The sequence below is a fragment of the Andrographis paniculata genome, unplaced genomic scaffold (assembly GCF_009805555.1).
Source record: "Andrographis paniculata isolate CXL003 unplaced genomic scaffold, ASM980555v1 Contig52END, whole genome shotgun sequence".
NCBI lineage: Eukaryota > Viridiplantae > Streptophyta > Magnoliopsida > Lamiales > Acanthaceae > Andrographis > Andrographis paniculata.
This window is the reverse complement of record NW_026137587.1, coordinates 4,269,138-4,285,583: the sequence shown is the minus strand read 5'-3', so window position 1 is coordinate 4,285,583 and position 16,446 is coordinate 4,269,138. Positions and strand designations below refer to the sequence as shown.

General features: G+C 33.0%; 1 protein-coding gene across 1 annotated transcript; it reads right to left on the bottom strand.

The window, feature by feature from the left end:
• Positions 1–2,831: 2,831 nt before the first annotated feature.
• On the bottom strand, positions 2,832–13,769 carry LOC127254513 (pleiotropic drug resistance protein 1-like). Its single transcript, XM_051279648.1, has 24 exons — positions 13,343–13,769; positions 12,450–12,570; positions 12,106–12,194; positions 11,911–11,995; positions 11,145–11,304; positions 10,989–11,065; positions 10,711–10,764; positions 10,526–10,616; positions 9,785–10,086; positions 9,421–9,702; positions 9,004–9,320; positions 8,756–8,916; positions 8,579–8,682; positions 8,236–8,392; positions 6,471–6,542; positions 6,287–6,384; positions 5,444–5,776; positions 5,070–5,360; positions 4,575–4,658; positions 4,346–4,479; positions 4,008–4,235; positions 3,655–3,826; positions 3,298–3,552; positions 2,832–3,182 (listed from the first exon to the last, which is right to left on the bottom strand). The coding sequence occupies exons 1-24, from the start codon at positions 13,645–13,647 to the stop codon at positions 2,922–2,924; spliced, it is 4,233 nt and encodes a 1,410-aa protein (XP_051135605.1). The 5' UTR covers positions 13,648–13,769; the 3' UTR covers positions 2,832–2,921.
• Between the last annotated feature and the right edge of the window lie 2,677 nt (positions 13,770–16,446).

Genomic DNA, 16,446 nt, shown 5'->3' with positions numbered 1-16,446 from the left:
TTACAAATTCTTAATGCATGGAATATACAATTATTTTAGAAAAGATATTGTTAGAGTTTATTAGAATTATAATTGGTTTGTGTAATTGTAGAGAAAAATATGATATAAAATTTAAATTAAATTTTAATATATATAATAATAATAATTGGTTTTTAAAATATTTATGAATTCTAAAGGTAAAGACATGGAAGGTGGAATTAATTTTAGAAAATTTTTGTTATAATTTAATTTTATAATTAAACTTAGATCGGGTAATTATTGAAAAAAATATAAAATAAAATATTAATTAAATTTTAATATATGTAATAGTAATGGACTAAAATTTAAAAACATGAGCTCTCTTGACTAATAAATATCCATATGGTATTAGTAGAAGATATCATAGACTCATAGTGCAACTATATAACTTATGGATGAAAATTTTTCTAATCCATCCCTATTTAACTTGGTAGAATAGTGAACAAAAGAGAGAGAGAGGTGAAGAAGATTAATTAATAAATGTTCACTACCATAAATTTGATGATTCTCTTCAGAAAATTGATTTGGATATTGAATTGCTTCCGAGACAAAATTTGAAAAACTTCAGAATTTGCTTCCGAATAATATCCTGAGAGAAAAACTAATTGTTGGGATTCGGAATTTTCAAAGCTATATTAAATTGTGTCGAAATTTTCGAGACCAAATTTGAATAAGCCCACTGTCGGGCGCGTGATCAGTGCAAAGTTCAAAGACTATCGGAATTTCCGAAGCAATTTTTATTGGGAAATGGTGGATCGACAAATCTGCTTCGAACACCTTAAATAGGGCCAACTTCCATTGAAGCTCAGTTAACTCACGTAACAACAGCTCACTGACAGCACTATAAATACTTGAGCAGAAAAGCAATAAATGAGCCAAATATTTGTTAACCCAGTTCCGTTATAACAAACTACATTTGGGGATCTCAATTCAGGAGATACTCCACTATAATCAATACTGAAATTAGTACATAACAACCTTAAACTCATTTAACCCATATCCTCCATAAAGGCTTACCTTGCATTCAATGCACAGGTAGTGGAAGTCACAAACACCAGTGTATACAACAAACCTGAGTAATGCAGTCAACAAGCTGATTGTCATCTCCTTTGGATCTCCGAGAACTCCTTTCTCCGGCAACTTCTTCGGTGGGTTTTGTGTATCAAACACAGGTGAAAATCATGGAGATAAGAAGGGACTCGAATGAGAGGTTCTACAATAATTTCTCTTTTAAGGATAATCTCTCAAATGTGCTCTCTCACTAAACAGAAGGTGTCCTATGTTGTGTATGCAGCAGCCTGATTTGATTGTAAATTAAACAACAATTAATTCTTTTTGCACATAAATGAAATGGGACGATTCTCAAGATAAATCTGACATTCCTTTGACTATCCTCATTCTATCAAACTTGTCTTCATGTCTTGTATGGATATATACACATATGAGACAAAATGGATAAGACAACATAAATAAACAGCTGTTGCAGGTGAGAGTATGCCCTGCGGTCTATGTTTATCTGGAACTAGAGCTGTTAAACGAACCGAGCTGTTCGTGAACTCGGCTCGATTTGGCTCGGTTAAAGCTCGTTCACGAACGTTAACGAGCCGAACCGAACAACATAAACAAACTCGTTTGGTTAACAAACAAGCCCGAACTTTGTTCGCGAACGTTCGGGAATATTCGTTTAAATAATATATTTATTATAAATATTATATATACATATAAAATTATAATTTATAAATAAATATAATATTAATTTAAAATATATAAATAAAATAATTTTAAATTTTCTTTATAATTTATATATAAATTTTAAAAAATAAGACAAACGAGCTCGAACAAACTCGAACGAGCTTAATCGAGCCTAAACGAGCCGAACACGAACACGAGCTCAAACAACAAAAATTCTTAACGAGCCGAGCTCAAACACTACGAACGAGCTCGAAAGCTTAACGAACAAGTCCGAGCTTTGTTCGCGAACGTTAACGAACACTTAAAATTTGGCTCGACTCGGCTCGAGTCGGATCGTTAACAGCTCTATCTGCAACAATAGAATGTAACATGTTGTTTTTGGTATCCGACGATAATGGGCTGTGCAGAAAATCATTTGTCTATATGCCAAAAGTAGAAATATGAGGATTTTTTCATTTAACAATTTTCAAAATATTTTAAAAAAAATTAATTCAAAATTAGATCACCTGAGGAATTTTCCGGCGACTTCAAATCAGAATTTATACTTTTTATCTTTAAAAAAAAAAAATTAAAAAACCCAACAACTAGTGGCGTTTGTGGTGCTGTGCTGGCAAACGTCTCAGGGACGGCAGCAACATCTCAACGGCTCAGACAATCAATTTGAACATTTTAATTTATTAAAATATAGATTGTATGCAAATATTTTAATTACTTTCAATATTATTTTATGAATAACGTCAAAGTAATATTTTGCTAAATTTAAATTTTTATAATTAAAATTATAAAAAAATTATTTAGATCATTTCATATCTTAACAAATATGATATTTATATTATTTTTTTGTTAAAAAATTAATATTTAAGAGTCTTTAATATTATTATTATTATTAGTATTATAAATTTACAAACATTAATATTTAATATTCTCTCTATCGACTCCAATGTCTCATTTACTTTTGCGTTATTGTAATTAACATTAAAAATATCGTTATATTTATATATTTTTTGCACAAATATCATTATAATAGTATTATAAATGATAAAAATATTTTTGTTATTTTTTCTAAATTTGTACTAAGTTTTCATATAATAATTAATATTTAAATATGAGTACGTAAAAAATAAATGGGAAGAGCTACACGACTCGTCACTTACTACACTAAATATGAGAAGCACCCAACCTACATCGAACATAATAACAAGTACTATATATTATCGCCTTTGGAAATTGAATGCCTTGATCGAGAATGCAAACATCGAACCGAAGGTAAGCCCGAGGCCGACAACAACGGCAGCCACAACGCCGACGAAATCATGTCTGAACCCGAAGTAGCTATTCAGGAAGTGTCGAACCGGTTCCTTCGTGTCTTCCAACTCATCAGTTATGTCCCCAAATTGCGAGGCAACTAATCCGTACAATGTCCACGCAACCGGATTCACCCAATGGAACCATCTCCACCACACCGGCGTTCGCTATATATTAAAAAAAAAAAAAAAAAAAAAAAAAAAACTTGTATTGAAAAATGACTTATATGTATATAATCTTGTCTAAAAACATGCATAGGATCGAGTAGTATTGTAAACTCACCGGCCGAGGAATTAGGAAGCCGGAAAAGAGGTTCCACAAGGCGTAAAACGAGTAGGATATTATGTTGGCGATGTGAGGATTGGGCGTCACGGCGACAGCCATCATGCCGTAGAAAATGAAGTACAATAGAGTGAAGAACATGAAGAATATATACCAAAAGTATTTTTCCGCGGTCCATTCGAATCCTATCATAGCATACACGATCGTTCCGTATATGGTCGCTTGAGCGAATGCGTAAGGAACCTCGATCATCGCCTAAAATAAAATCGAAAAAAAAAAAAAAAAAACTTGACAATCAAATCTTCCCTTCCAATGAAAAATTTAAAACATATCGAATCATAAAGGACAATAAATTACCTGTCCGAATGCATACGGTAGAGCGGAGTATAGCCCGGCTGCTCGTTCGCGATAAAACACTGTCCGTTCAACAGAGACCACCGGCTGCACCGATGAAGCAATTTGCACGCCAAGAAAGAACACGGAAGCGTACATCGAACCCATGGCATTGAAAATGCTTTGTTGAGTATTCCTACAAATGTACATGTTAGAAAGGAACAATCATCGCATAGGTAGTAAACAATAGTAAACAATCGACACGGACATGGAAAGAAAGTCTTTCGAAAGTTTGTTGCTTCATTTCGACCTTATAATTGAACGAATGCTACGGCCATTTCAAAATTTTGAAACACCTATAAGAAATATTTTTGTACCTTTTCGAGCCTAAGTCCCAAAACATAGATCCGAACATGAGGGCGAGGAATGCCGTGTACAAAATTCTTACAGCCGAGTAAAGAGGATTGCGCCAATACGACCAATATTGCTTCCATAAGCAAGCAATGCATTGGATGGCAAAAGGCTGAGAATACTGTGTATCAAAATGAAGGTCTTTCGAACCCGGCCGTGGAATGCTAAGCTCGCTAATGAGCGCTTTGTTTCGCCTATAGTTTGTTCATAAAATGAACTATAATGTTAGAATTACATGTGTTACTACTAACACGTTAATCGCTACAACTTTTGAAGACTTTTAAGTCCATGAATAAACACTGACCTGTAAAGTTCCGAGTTCTTGTATAGTTCATTGAAGTCGATACCCGAAATCATCTCTTGAGCCGAAGACGTTACCTCCAACATCCATGTCGCCGGATTGTAGCCATCCCTAATTTTCGCAACGCCTTCGAAACCCTATGTCCAAAGAAATAATCATGTTATGTACAAATCTACTAAGAAAAAAAAGTACTTACATTTCTCTACGACATTGTAAGCCTTCTCGATTTTACCTCGAAGTATTGTATGAGATTGCAAGAAAGTCGGCCGAGAGGCCCTACGTATATCTCTTGTCCGCCTCGCTTCATCAAAAATAGCTGCGGACCAAAACAAACTACCCATCAAATTAATAAATAAAAAAACTTAAGCTTTAAGGATACGCATCATCTATTTATTTACACGGAGTCAACTAACGCAGTGTCTCACATGTAAGGTAGATATATGCTATGAATCTTACATGTCTCGGCTCTGATAGCATGTTAAATAACCGTCTCACCTAAAAGTATCATTTAACATGGTATCAGGGCCGAAACTTCCAATGTCTGAATCCCACCATCACATATTTGTCATCATTCAGGTGCAAAATTATTAAACGTGGCTAAAACTTAAATTTTTAAGTCAGATGGACAAAACAATCATGGGGTAATATATACTATCATAAGAGATTCAATTTACGGAACTAAAATAATTTTTTCTTTGTTTTTTTGTCTTAACCATGTGTGACTTGCCTCGTCGAAAGATTCGAAGATGTCGATACTAGGCTGATGGATGGTGCACACGACTGTCCGTCCGGTGTCCACCGTGTTCCTCACCGTCCTCATTACAATCGCCGCAGCTCTAGCGTCCAAACCCGAAGTCGGTTCATCCATAAATATTATAGACGGATTCGCCACTAGCTCGACCGCTATGGTTAGCCTCTTCCGTTGCTCTGTCGAAAGACCGTTAACCCCTGGCAGCCCGACTAGTCCGTCTCTTACCGCATTCAATTCGACGAGCTCCATCACATTCTCGACAAATGCCTGAAAAATGTTGGAATCAAATGAGAGTAATTACAACAAAAACAGAGGGGGACATATTCAACTTGTAATAAAAATGAGCGAACCTTCCGTGTGTCTGAATTTATTTCCGGCGACAAACGTAACCAAGCCGAGAAAACCAAGGATTCGTACACTGTCACACAAGGCGAATGAATGTCGTTTTGCTCGCAGTATCCGGAAATTCGAGCAAAAGTTTCTTGCTTCTTCGGATATCCCGAGATCATGATGTTCCCATCGATATATCCACCCGTTTTTCGACCCGCCAAAACATCCATAAGCGTAGTTTTACCCGCCCCGCTAACTCCCATTAGAGCGGTAAGAACTCCCGGCCGGAAAGCCCCGCTTACACCCTTCAACAACACCAGTTTATCCTCAGTAGCACCTTGATTTCTCATTTCCTACATGATGGATCATCTTGTTAGTCATTTCAATGTCCTAACAATGTCGAACTTTGCTAATAATGAGATGAATAATCACTACAAAAAAATATCATTTTTGTAACGAGGTTTTTTCGTCACTAAATCCACTTTTTTCGTTACTAATTACATTAGAGACGGAATTAGGAATGAAATTACATAGCAGCATACACTTTAGGGACATAATTTCGCAACAAATATACTACTCCCTCCGTACGGCTCTAAAGGTCTCATTTACCTTTTACTAGTTAACATTAAAAATCAATTTATATTTGTATAATTTTTTTGCACAAATATTGTCCTAATAATAGTATTATAAAATACTAATAGAAGTATTTTTTGTCATTTTATCTTAAATTATACTACGTTTTCATATAATAATTAATATTTAAAAATTAATACGCAAAAAGTAAATGGGACTATCCGAGCTGGACGGAGGTAGTATTGTTTATTTTATTTTTTGTAGTGAATGTATTGAGAGTTCAGTGTCACCTGTGGCATGTCGACCGAGTACAAAACCTCGTCGAAGGTTATGGAGTGTGGTTCAAATGGAAGTACTACATCCCTTTTCCCCCTTCTCTCGTCCCTCCCTAATTTTGATCGACTGTGAATATTTTCTTATTGAAAAAATAAAATTAAATTGAATTTTTTGGGATAGGTTTTCATGGTAAGTTACCGTCATTTTCAGTAACAGAAATATTTTCGTTTGTTCGGTCTTCTTGAAGCACGGCTTGAGGCTTTCCAAGAGCTGCATTGTCGTTGAGAAAAGTATTGGTTAAAAAAGAATCGAACATCTTGCTAAAAAATGGAATAACCGGGAAGAACTCCTGAGAAAAACAAGTTGTTTTGTTTGTTTGGAGTACTTCTACATACTTTTATTATTCATCAATTTATTTTTTTTATAATTTTTAGGGTAAACTGTTTTTAGTCCCGTAACTGGACCCTTTATCATTTTAATCCCGTAAGTAGACCCTCTCGCAAACTAGTCCCATAAGTGAAAAATTTTCGTTGTTTTAGTCCTCCGGCGCCGGAGATGCCCGCGTAGCTCGTCGGAGGTGATGTGTCAATCAGGTATCGCTGACCTGGCGGACACGTGGGTTTTTTATTTTTTTTTTCATTTTTTAAAATTTTTATTAAAACTTATTTTTAATTTATTTTAAATTTTATTTGTATTTTTTTTATTTTTTTTAATTTGGTTCAATTAAAAAAATTAAAAAATTAAAAAAAATAAAAAATAAATAAATAAATCCACGTGTCCGCCAGGTGTAGCTGACCTAGCGGGTCACCTGGCGGACACGTCACCTTCGGCGAGCCACGCGGGCATCTCCGGCGCCGGATGATTAAAACAGCGAAATTTTTTCACTTATGGAACTAGTTTGCGACATGTTTCACTTACAGGACTAAAATGATAAGGAGGTCAGTTACGGACTAAAAAACAGTTTACCCTAATTTTTATTATATCAAAAATTAATTTTAATTAGGACAAATATTATTCATCTCTTTTTTCGAACATCTCTTCCAAAGATGTTTGAGAGATTCCTATTTTTTAAATGATATGTATATGATATCAAGAGTATGTTATAAATGTGTATATATATTATATTTTGCAATCTATTTTAAGTGTGATTATATTTTAATTTTATAATATTTTTATTATCACTAAAATTTTATATTCTACAAAATAATTCTAATATTAAATATATTTTTGTTAATTAAAAATGTAAATAATATTTTCAAAATTAGTAATAAATTAAATTTTAATAAAAATTGATATGAATTTGTTACTAATTAATTGTAAAATCAGTAAAATAATAAGATTTTTTTAAAATAATATATATATATATAATAATAATAATATGGAAATAAAAATAAATAAAATATTTAGATGAATTTCTTTGTTATTGGTATAAAATTAAAAAGAAAACCGACCAATCATCTACAGTTTTATGTATTTAAACTTTTTATTTTATTATTTTAAAAGTATACTATGACTGAATAAGAGAGAGAATTATGTGAAAAGTAAAACGCACTAGAGATACTCCGACCTTGATTTGTCCATCTATATTCATGTCCCTTAATTTGTCCATTAATTTTATTTTAGTTCGTCCACATTATTTGTTTTTTTTTTTTTGAAATATAACTGGACACTTTATTCGTATTTTAAAATTTATAATTTATAATTTTTTTATTTTATTTAAACTATTTAGTCAATCTTGACGTTAATCTATAATTATTTTTACTAAATCATAATTATTTTTAATAATATACTTCTTAATCATTTACTGATTACCTAAAAATTCGATGCCTATGCTAAATAGGACAATTTAGCCGGTAAAAAAGGAGTATCTTTTTAGCGAGAGTAAACTTTTTTGCTAAAGCTTATATAAAACGAAAACAATATTGAAAACAAAGTAATCAAAGATACGTGACTCGGTACTCACGATTCAAGTATGTCAAGGCAACAGCGCATAAGACGTTGAATAGAAGCATCATCCCGAGCGAGACTCCTATTCCGATCCAATACCACTGCGAGCCCGCGAAGTATCCTTGAAGCTTCAAGATCTCGACTCCAATCGAGACGTTTGAGTTTGGCAAAACCTTTTCCAGAACCAAAAACAAATTAACTTGCGAGCATTCGAAAAATGCGAGTAAGCTAATTCGCGATGAAATTAATTTTTATTGCTAAATGATACGTTTTAACTGCAAAAATATTTTGTAGTTAAAAATATTGTAGCTAATCAAACACTTTTTTGGTAGTGTAGCGAACATGAGCTCTCGACTTACACGTCTCCAACTATGCCCTCTAAACTCGTTCACGCCGATGGCATTCGAAGAATACATCATCGGCGAGATGTAATAGCCCCATATCCACCACTTCTTCACATTATCTACGACGTAGAAAACTCATCAATAACGGAATTTAACCGAAAAGAATTAAAAATCCATCGTATCGTTCATTACCTCGCGATAGAACAAACCCGCTCAACGCGAACACAAGGAGAAGTATAAAGAACCCGTATGTGTTCGCCACAATCATGTTCCTACCCGTTGCCCCGATAAATCGAAACAACGAAGACATTGCTTGGATTTGAATCAAGAGCACCAAATAATACTTCACGAATCTATCGGATACCCAAAAAAAAAAAAAATGTCGAAATCGAGTATGAGTTATAGAAAGTCACAATCGCGAAATCGAGCACATTATTTACCTTCCGAAGTTTGGATCGAATCCAATCTCGTAATAAGTGAGTATCGTAAAGACTCCAATCTCAACTACGCTAACCGGGATACTTGCTAACCACGTAGGAATAGCGTAAACCCAAGCGGGGAAAAAATGAAAGTTCCGTTGCTTGTAAAAGACCGGAAGCTTCTGGACTATCATCGCTATTTCAGCCATGCCGTTGAATGTGACAGTCGTGACAGCATAGAACAGAGCGCCTAAGTATATCCGGCCATCCGTCAAAGTGTCACGGTGCATCTTTACGCGTAGAAAGACTGTCATAGCTATGACAGCCATAATAGCAAGCTAGATGAAGATTCAAAGAGATCGAAAGATGTGAGTAAACTTACAACGATGTAATAAGAAGATAGAATCGAGGGCGTAGTTAATGAAGATGTAATAAGACCTGTACGAGCTTAAAGGTGTAGAGGAACGAGTTTCGCTTCATAAGCAAGATTTCTCGCGACGCGCAAGCTTTCAAGAGCTCCTTTGTCGAGACACCGTATTCCTTAGTTGTAAGAGCGGCCGGATGGCTTTTTGTCCGGTCGAATGGGGTGGATAGCTCCGTCATTAGTCTCCTCCCAACGTGGAATGACCTGAACGCCTCCACGAATTGTTCGACTGAAATGTACCTATACGGCTTGTCGCGATCAGCCCAATACTGCTGCTGGTCTTTCCTCGAGGTTACCTGCATCAAACAAACTTATTGACCGATGAACATAAGGTTGAGATAAATTTATGGTTCGATTGTTGTTTTTAAGAATGTCTACTTCTTGCAAGAAGTCGGCCACGCCTTTTCTTTCGGGGCATTTGAATCCCATGTTCAGGAAAAACTCGAGCACATGCTCGCGCGCACCCTGGTAGACTATTTTTCCTTCGGATATCATAATTAGGTCATCGAATAGCTCGAAAGTCTCGGGTTCTGGCTGAAGTAGCGAAACGAGCACCGTCGCTTTGAGGATATGGTTCGACTGCCGGATGGAGTTCACCACTTGGAACGTCGTCGAACTGTCGAGCCCTGTCGATATTTCGTCCATGAAAAGCGCCTTCGCCGGTCCGACCAACATCTCCCCTGAAAATTTCCTGACCATTATGTACAATTATTTGCAAACAAATATCCAGGCATAAGTATCTCAGATTCAGCAATGTGTTGAATACCACACACGTAGCTAACAAACAGCACACCGTAATGTTAATGATCATTTATATTAATATAATACAAACTTAGTACATGAACTAACAGGACATACTATAGTCTCACACAGCACATGCAGTAGTTCATTTCAACACATGACATATACTTATATAACAACCCGTTGTAATTATAAACAAACAGCACAAATCATTATTACAAACAGCACGTGTTGTCTCTAATAAAAATTTGTGATTTTTCAGTATTTTATGGGTACTGATTTGGAAATTTAGCAAATCAGCACGATAACCTTCCCCTATAAAAAAATAAGCATAAGTTTCGCGGAAGGAGTATTTAACATGCACAACTAATGTTTCACCTGTCGTAACGCGTTTGCGCTGCCCTCCGGAGATCCCTCGGACCATCTCGTCGCCGACCAAAGTGTCGGCGCAGATGTCCAATCCCAATATCTGCAATCAATCGCGCCAAGACAAAAAACATTAGTATCGATTCCATCCTTACATCGCAAGTCCTAGACATCATTAAAACATCGTCGCGCAAAACCTTAAGCACGTAGTCTGTCGTTATGCTCGCCTCTTGGCCTTTTGTAAACGCTGCCTGCACAAAGAAGACAGCCTTGTCGGAAAATCGAAGAACAGAGTTTTACATTGAAGAGAGTCCTTATGTTCTTTTTGTTTTTTTTTTTTTGTCGCACATACATTTTTCCAAAAAAAAAATTAATACATTACATACATTCATTATTTTATATTACCTACACAATTCTCTATAATTCACATAAAAAAATATCAATTTTACAAAACAAACACACCATTCTGTCTTACTTTCATGTAAATATCGACATCGGCGTCGGGCTTAATGTTGGCCGCCTTTTCCCGTCTGGCCAACTCCAACAGCATATCTTAACAAACACAAATGTATATATGAGTCGATGAATTGGAAAGGTAAAGTTCGGACAAGAACAAGGAGGAGTGGCTAACCGTGGCTGCTGCCGACGCCCTGACATCTGGCGGAGAATGCGAGTGTTTCTCGGACAGTCATTTCTCCGATGTGGACATCGTTCTGGCTGATGTATGCTGCAGTTCTTTGTGGTATGAACTCCTTCATTCCATGTCCGTTGTACGTAACATTTCCTGAAACCTGATATAGATATATATATATATATATGTATACGTTCATCTTTATTCATATTTCTGATGAAATTAATATATGAATATTTTGAATATAAATTAACAATAAAGACTACAGAAATGTAGCATTAGTCCACAGACAATATCTACACTGATATAAAATAATGCATAAACAAATATAATTTAATAAATTTTATTATCAAACAATTATATTAATATTTATTACTCCACCATCTCTTGTGTATATATATATATTGATATATTATACAATTACCAATTAACATATGGAGAGACTGAGTCCTCAACAATATTTATTTTTCATTCAATATATTATACAAAAATTTTAAATATAAAAAAATATAACTTATTCTTTTATTTAATTTCAAAAATCACGCGGAAAACATTATTATAACTACTTTTAAACCTCAAATTCAAATGAATATATTTATAAAAAAAAAACATTCCAAATGTGTTTGTTATATATATATATATATATATTAATTTATTACTATTCTTATCATCTTTTAAATAACCCCGAATCACAATTTTTTTCGACGAGTTATATATATATATATATGTTGAAAATGAAAATAGTAAAGATGTCCATAGGCTTGACCTTGAGCTCGGGATCAATCATCCCGGCCAATGCCAGCAAAAACGTTGTCTTCCCTGAGCTCGGGGGGCCTAAAAGAAGCGTCATGCTGCAAAAAAAAATGTGAAGAACTATCAAAGGGATACAATAACTTTAGTAGATATCATAGCCCATCGACACGCAAAGTAATCTAATTTGGCGCGAATAATAGATGTGTACCGGCCTGGCTTTATGATTCCACTGACATCGTTGAGGATCGTTACCGGCTTCTTTCTACTTGGAAGAATATGAAAATAATTTGACAATCCCTTCACGACGAACACCCCGAAGGTTAGATTGAATTATTGTGAATGGATAATAGACTAAGAAAAAAAAATTAGAGCATACTTAATTTAAATTTTTTTTAAAAAAAAAAATTAAATAAGAAACAATAATTAAAATATCAATTATAGTTTTTAAGTTGACCTATTGATAGAAAGTCCTTGTTTGCATATATTTATTGCTAGCAAAGAAAAATAAAAATTGAACATTTCAAATAAAAATTAAACTTATAATTTTCTCACCTCCAAAATATTGGTGAAGAAGTTCACAAAAGAAGGCAGAGCCCGACTCCCCACATAAGCTTCTGTTTCGACTTTTAGATGCTCGAACCGAACCTCTATCGTTGGTAATTCTATCCCGACTCTTCAAAGAACCCAAAATATGGGTAAACGTATATAAACAAAATTGTGTCACTCAATTATAACGGAAACTTGTAAATTGGCTATCGAAAAATTTGTCGATTTTCACAAATTTACATATATATATATATATATTTCGAAGGCTGAAGGGGCAATCAATGAAACTAATATAAACTTTATTATTTTTTTTACTTTAAAAAGAAAAAACGTGAGGATTGGAATGACAAATTAATGAAAACTATATAGTTTTATTACATTTTACACTAAATATATAGGCAAGCAAAAATAAAAATTCTAGGATTGAAACGCCAAATGAATAAACTTATTTCTTTCATCTGCCTCTAAGGTCACATCTATTTTTTTCGTTATTGTACTTAACATTAAAAATATTCTTATATTTGTATAATTTTTTGTACAAATGCATTTCTATTAGTATTATAAGACACTAATTAAAGTATTTTTGCAATTTTTTCTTAATTTGTACTACGTGTTGATATAATAATTGGTATTAAAAGATCAAACACTCAAAAAGTAAATGAGACCGTTAGAGCCGGACGGATATAGTATAATTTATCATTCCTTATACTAAAATATATATTTTTTGGGTAGTTGCCCCTAACCCTCAAATACTTCGGTCTCGGATGAAATGTTTTGAAGCTTCAAAAATTTTTAATTAATTAAACAACGGTAAAAAATAAAATAAAATAAAATAATACAAAAGTTTGGAACAGAGAGAGTATATAATCAATAGCAAAATATGTGCGGCCGTTAGTTACCTATCAATTCGATTTTTGAGCTTCAACAAAAACTTCTCATTATCGTCTTGCGCAACCCTCACAAGCCTCTCGAGCAGCTTGGTCCGGTCGTGCAAGCCGAGGTCTTGCACGTCGACCTCATCGGCGGCGCCTCGCGATCCCACAAGGATGCCTTTTCTTAGGCGGTCAAAAGTCGGGAGCCGCTCAAGGGCAGCCCACTTTAGGGCCTCCTCGTCATCCTCGTCCCTCGACGAGCCCGAGAACAGCTCGATCCCATTGTTCCTCCAGGCCGAAGCAGTTCTTCGGAAGCTACTTCCGATCTCCATGCATACGATCGATCGAGGATATTCGGACAAGTTTAATTAAGAATAAGAAAATTTAAATAAAAAAAAATACAGAACCCTGAGATTGATGAGCACTGTCTAAGAAAGACAATCCAATCTTAAATGACACTAAATGCAAAACGGCGGACAAGAGAGACTATATATATAGAAGAGACGTGGCAAGAATCCGATCTTTATCTAATGAATTATTATTTTTCTTATTATTGTATTATATATATATAGATATAGTTATTATACATGTATGGATAACGTGTTAGTTACTGTTATAGGACGGTATGATATGCCAAAAAATTTATGTTGTATTATACTCGCCCCATCCTCAATAAAGTATTCATTTAGAAAAATTATTATTAGTCAATAATTAAAAATATATATTAATTAAAGTAATTATGGTATAGTATAAATAATGATAGACTAAAATTAAAATAATTAATTAATTAAAATTTAAAAATTATAATTTATAAAATTTTAAATGTGATTAAATTATATAATTATTTTTAAAAAAATAAATAAATTATGCGAGACCGATAGATATAAAAATATTTGACAATTTATATGAGACTGGGAGAATGTATTATATTTAGGGATATCAACCGGGCGGGTTCGGGATGGGTTCTGCAGGCCCCGAGACCCGCCCCGCCTCACTTCTACCCGGCCCCAGGACCCGCCCCGCCCCGAACCCTCCGGATTCGGAGCCAACCCGGCAAACCCGTTTTTTTAAAAAATATATAATAATAAATATTTTTTTAATACTCGAATACTAAAACAAATAGCATTAAAAGCACAAAAAAAAATCTAAAAACAATCAAATATTGATCCATAAAAATAAGATAAATAAATAAATAATATATTTTTATTATATAAATATACATATATTAGGTATAATAATTTTTAAAAATTATTTGGAGCAGACGACTAATTGAATTTTATATTTAAAATTATTTAAGTAAATAAATAATATATTTTTATTATATAAATGTATATATATATTAGTTATAATAATTTTAAAAAATATCCGGATTCGAGTCCGGGTCCGGGTTGAGGCGGGTTTTTAGTAAAACCCGTAACCCGACCCAAACCCGACCGGATTTAAAATTTTAAATCCACGAACCGTCCCGAAACATATTATTTAGACCCGAACCTGCCCCATTAAAAGCGGGTCCGGGGCTAACCCGCCCCATTTGACATCCCTAATTATATTGTAAATATTGGTATGAGAAAATATTATATAGATATTGTAAATATTGGTATGAGAAAATATTATATAGATATTGTATACAAAAAAATCAATATATCGAAATTTGCAGTAGAAATATTTTTATAGTAATGCTGCATTAATTCATTTTTCAGTGTTGTAACCTATAGAAAAAAATTATATCAAAATTAATGGTGTACAAAATATACTAGAATTAGTGGTGTACAGAAAAATTACTAGTATATATACTATAATACCTATAATACCGATATAATATCAATATATACAACTATCATGGTATATATCAGACTTTACATTAAAAATATACCATAATATATAGAATTTTATTATCTCTCCGTCCCAAAGTATCCATTTTTTCATTTTAGTCCGTCTCATAACAAAGTATTCATTTTCTTTGTTAGTAACTGTACTATCTACCTAATATTACAAATACCCTTACAACTTACAATATATTACACAAATGTCATTACTTTTATATCACACATACTAATAAGGTTATTTTAGTCATTTCTATTTTATTCCTACTATATTCTAATATAATACTAATATTTTTAAAACTACGTGCAAAAAGCAAATGGATATTTACTTATAGAACGGAGGAAGTATTGTTTTTTCATCCTAGTTGATTCATTAAATTAATCGGTACATATTAAATCAAAATAATTAAAAGTTAATATAAATAGTTAAAATTAAATAGAAGTATATCTATATGTTAACATATATTTTTTATATTCAATTATCCAATTATATTTACTTTTATCTCAATTTGCAAAAATGCTATCACATACGTTCCTCACGTGTAAAGGGATATATATTATCATACGAATTTTGCACGTGGACAACGACAATTGAAAGCAGTGGTATTTGAACACGAGATTTATGGCTATTATACCATTTTAGATTGTTAGATTTCGTAGAAAAATTATAAAATTGTATTATTCTAAAAAAATAAGACTATACAGAAATATATATACACGGGTTTGGGCTTAAATTAAGATAAATAATACAAGATATATTGGATACACATCATTGAATAGGTATTATATCAAATATATTAAATAATGAACTAAATAGAAAAAGTAGTGACAAATCGATTATTATATATTAAAATAAGAGTAATAAAATTGTGATGAATTAAATATTTGAATAAATTATGCATAAATATAGCTGATAAAAATATATGCATGACATAATTGCAGAAGAGGAGGTATTAAATTATTACTTTTACTTTTTTATCCTTTATTTAATAACGACATTATTAATTAACAGTTTTTGGTAAAATTCGACAGTACCGAAAATTATCCAATCTAATTGTTTCGACCTGTGGAGGGGAAGTAATTAATAAGCAACAGATAAATTTGAGGGGGTCACAAACTAAATTAAAGCCACCTCATTTTACACGCGCATTGGAAAATAAAAATAAAAATAAATTAAATAAAGTAATTTGTAGGGTGAGTCTAATATTTATTATCTAATAGTAGAATCTACCTAATTAATATATACTAGCTAGTATCTAATACCTATTAATTTACTATATTATTATTATTATTATTATTATTATTATT